The following is a 4,389-nucleotide window of genomic DNA, read 5'->3' on the forward strand; positions in this document are numbered from 1 at the left end:
TCTTTCATGAGTAGTCCTGTGGGAACCATCCAAAGACTTAGGAAAGGCATCTGGCATTGTGGTCAGCAGGTCTTGCTCATTATCATTCTGTCTTCTCCCGAAAGAACATGTTTCCTGTCCGCTCCTTCACGGCTCTCCCTTCTCTATGTGGGCACCACACTGTGGAGACTACATGGCTCTGGCTCCGTCTACTCAGCTGTCAGCTCTGCACTTTCTTTATCTCCCCCACTAGACATGGTTGGCATTCCCCAAGGGCCAGCCTCCCTCTCCCCACTGCTTTGGCTTTATCTCACCTCTCAGACACTAGAGATTTTCCAGCCATACCGGAAACCTGAACTTTCTCCCCTGGTCCCTGATCCGAATTTTCAATTGCTAACTGGATGTTTTCCTCCCACTCCAAGCTCCACATGTCCAATATTAAACAGTTTCCAGGTTGTTAATAATCAACACGCTCCCGGCTGGCTTCATTGGCCTCTTCCACTCTGTATCTAGTCCGTCACTTGGTTCTATCGATTTTTTCTGTTCCCATCAAATGACTTTTTGTTCACTCCCAAATGTGCCGTGCACTTTCCCGCTGCAAGTATCATTAACCCCACTTCCACCAATGAAGACGGTTTTCTTTCTTTCTTTCTTTCTTTCTTTCTTTCTTTCTTTCTTTCTTTCTTTCTTTCTTTCTTTCTTTTTTTTTTTTTGATGGCTGATGTTTAAGTTTGCTTTATTGTGCGTGATAAAAATAACAGGCCAAAAAAGTCATTTCTATATTTGAACAGCTCTACAAATTGTTACTTGTAGGAATGAAAACAAACAGGTATCCATTCACAAAGGCAGGAAAGGAAACAAATGGGGAGATTTTAAGAATCTGTTTCTCTTCACTTCCACGGGCGGAAAGCAGGTCTGCCTCTCAGTAAGTGCCTCTTGCTGGGCAGTTTGCGTATGGGGAATGGGTCCTCAAGAATTTCTCAAGTTCTTTCATTGTCCATGCTCTTTTGAAGTCTTCATTTTTATGCCTTGCTTCCAAGTGCAAGATTACATTTTTCATTCGACGCTGTAGAGAGGGTTCTCCATATATGGTGATTTCAGCCACGTTCCCAGAGCCGCCAGTGTCCACGGTCATCCAAATCGAGCCATCGTACCACTCGGATGGGACTGAGGGTTGCATTCGGCCAAAAACCCTTTCGGCCACCCAGGTCTCCATGTGGAGCACGACAGCCTCACAGATTTCGTCCTGAGGCCGCCAGGACACAGGTGGAGCGCGAAGCTTCTCGGAGGAAGGGTCCTCCATCGGTCTTTTCGGCTCGTGGTGGGTGTCACTAAAGTGGGACTCCATTCTCGAACTCTCCAAGGGCAAGGAGCTGCCTGAAGACGGTTTTCTTGACTATAGAAATATTCCAACAAGCCAGCCTCCCTCTTACTAGCTTCATTCCCATTCTTGTTACTTCTCAGAATTCTCCTATCAAGAGTTGTTTTATTTTACCAAAATGATCAAATATCTCCTTTTTTTGAAACAAAATGACCACATTCACCTTTTTATTTGAAGTTTCTTTTTTTAATATTTCATCATTTAGCTTCTCTTACTTCCATGGCTGTATTACATATCTAACTAGACGATAAATTCCTTTAAGATGGGAGCCATGCCTTAAAACACTATTGTACTGTGTAAAAGTACTGACCCGACCGGGTGCTCCAGAATTCTGGCTGTTTGTTTGCTCTGTGTTCACCTCATGGTAGAAATAGAGCGTCATTTGCTGTAGTTCAGTTTGTGAGTCAGCACATAATAAATTGGCTCGCTAGGGACAAATGGTTTCTCTTTTCTTTGAATGTTCCAGCCTTGACAACCTGAGTTCAGTCCCAGTACTTACTTAGTGAAAGCAGAGACTGACTTATATACAGGATGTCTTCTGACCTCCATATCTGTGACTTGACATGTCTTCGAATAAGTAAGTATAACAAGAAATTGAAAAAGAAACCTAAGTGAAAACCGTCTAATAGGTGTGTTTGCAAAGTTTTCTCTCTTAGCACGACCGTAAGGAAGGTGTATTTAACAGTTGGAGCTTGGGTGACTACGTTTTCCATTTCTTGATTAACTATTGTTGAACAACAAATAGCCGTGTCTCTGTGGTTACTTATTTTCAACACGAGTAGGTCTTTGGCTGAGCAATTCTGTTAATTTGATCTGGTCTTGGTGGGCTCACTCATGCACCTGCTGCCTGCTATAGAACAGCTATGCTCTTCTTGGCTCGACTCACTCAGTGTCTGGGCCTTGGAATGAACAACTGGACTGACTCAAGCTGGCCCATGTGAACCCTAATAGCCCAATAGGCCAACTCCACTGTCGTTTCTCTTCCCTATTTGCTAAAACAATCACAAGGTCGGTATGCAAGGGTGTGGAAATAGGTACCATCTCTTGTTGGGAGGAGCTACAAAGTCACACTGCAAAGGATGTGGAAGCAGAGATGGTGGAAAGAATCCAGCTGTCTTTGCAACTGATACTCCAGAGATAGACCTATTTCACAGACCAACACTGTTTACCAGCTGCACAGTGTGGTATCATTTCTTTAACTGCTTGTAGTTACTTGTCTTCAATTGGCAAACAGGCATGGTGGAAACTATATAAAATAACATATACATAAAGCTTGGGACATCACAGGTACTCAATATTAATGTTTATTAACATTAATAATTAATAAATAGTCCACAGCTTTCCATTTAAAGGGGTGCTCTTAACACTAAGGACATTAAATAACTTTATTTAAATAAAATGTGGGAAACAAAATGCTAGAACAAAACGCATACCTGGAGAAAAGAATAAGTGACATATTGAATGATATATCAATGGGAAAGCTAATCCAAAGTCATTGATACTAATACTGATACAAAGCCTGCGTATGGATCTAGTGAGATCAAGAAAAATAAGTCTGGAAGTTCATGGATTATGCCTTGGGGACCTGGCCTCAATATTTCCGTGTTTGATTTGGGGACAATGATACAGAAAAACACATACTTCCATACAAACATATATTTATCGGTCTAAAATTATCATTTAGAGGATTCTATCTTTGTTAGAGAATACTATAACTACATAGAGGTACCCAGCTTGGAAATTTCTCATTTCACTAATAAAGAATTAGGCTAGGAGTGGGCCTGTCAGGGCCCTCTCTGTGCAGGGTGGTTGGTGTTAATAGTAGTTGCTTCATAAACACTAGTTGAGTGGATCTACCAGAGCAGCCTCAGTCATCATCAGCAGAAACAGTACATAACTAGCATTCACTTGTTACATAAATCATTCTGTGGCGATTAATTAATACTCGCAGCCCACAACCAAATAGAGAGAGAGAGAGAGAGAGAGAGAGAGAGAGAGAGAGAGAGAGAGCCCAAATGCAGGTCTCCATCAGGTCCCTCCTTTCTGAGCTCCAGGAAGCCCGCAGAAATGTGTGTGTGTGTGTGTGTGTGTGTGTGTGTGTGTGCGTGTGTGTGTGTGTGTGTGTGTTAAGAGTAGGAGCCAGAGGGGTCTAGGACATTAGGAGACCACCAAGCCCACCGAATCACCTAAGCAGGGCTCATAGGGGCTCATAGATATTGAAGTGGCACTCATGGAGCCTGCATGGGTTTGTGCTAGGTCCTCTGCAAATACGCCATGGTTGTTAGTTTGGTGTTCTTTTGGGACTCCTAATAGTGAGAGAAGGGGGTGTCTCTGACTCCTTTGCCTGCCCCAGGGCTCCTTTTCTCCTGCTGGGCTGCCTCACACAGCCTGGATATGAGGGTTTATGCCTAGTTTTACTGTAATTTATGCTCTGTTCAGTTGATATTCCTGGGAGGCCTGCTCTTTTCTCAAGTGAAAAGGAGGAGGAGGAGTGGATCTGGGAGGAAGCGGAAGTGATGGTAGGGAGCTGAAAGGAGTGCAGGGAGGGAAAACTGTGGTCAGGATGTATTGTATGAGAAAAAGACAAAAAAACGGGGGCTGGAGAGATGGCTCAGCGGTTAAGAGGATTGCGTGCTCTTCTAAAGGACCCGAGTTCGATTCCCAGCAACCACATGGTGGCTCACAACCATCTGTTATGAGGTCTGGTGTCCTCTTCTAGCCTGCAGGCATACACACAGACAGAACATTGTATCCATAATAAATAAAAAAATAAAAAAAGACAAAAAACCTCCTACCTGAGGAATGGTCAGTAGGACAGAAAAACTGTTTCCCATCAAGCATCGCAAGCTGAGGTGTTTAAAGCAGAAATGTTGGTGTTTATTTCCAGCTAAAATGTTTTTAGTGCTAGCTTCAGCTAATCTGAAGAGTATCCCACTGTTCTGTTTGTCATTTAACCTTCACAGTAGTCATAGGGAGAAGACAAATTAATGAAGAAACCAAAGTTCCGAGTTGTCATATGCATGCCCAAG

General features: G+C 43.2%; 1 protein-coding gene across 1 annotated transcript; it reads right to left on the reverse strand.

The window, feature by feature from the left end:
- Positions 1–901: 901 nt before the first annotated feature.
- LOC130879279 (oocyte-expressed protein homolog) lies at positions 902–1,327 on the reverse strand. The gene has a single exon (XM_057777590.1). It carries the CDS (start codon positions 1,325–1,327, stop codon positions 902–904), a length of 426 nt encoding a protein of 141 aa, XP_057633573.1.
- Between the last annotated feature and the right edge of the window lie 3,062 nt (positions 1,328–4,389).

Source organism: Chionomys nivalis, chromosome 8 (assembly GCF_950005125.1).
Source record: "Chionomys nivalis chromosome 8, mChiNiv1.1, whole genome shotgun sequence".
Classification (NCBI taxonomy): domain Eukaryota; kingdom Metazoa; phylum Chordata; class Mammalia; order Rodentia; family Cricetidae; genus Chionomys; species Chionomys nivalis.

Coding starts and splice junctions, on each gene's coding strand:
- LOC130879279 (XM_057777590.1), bottom strand. CDS start 1,327: ATGGAGTCCCACTTTAGTGACACCCACCACGAGCCGAAAAGACCGATG.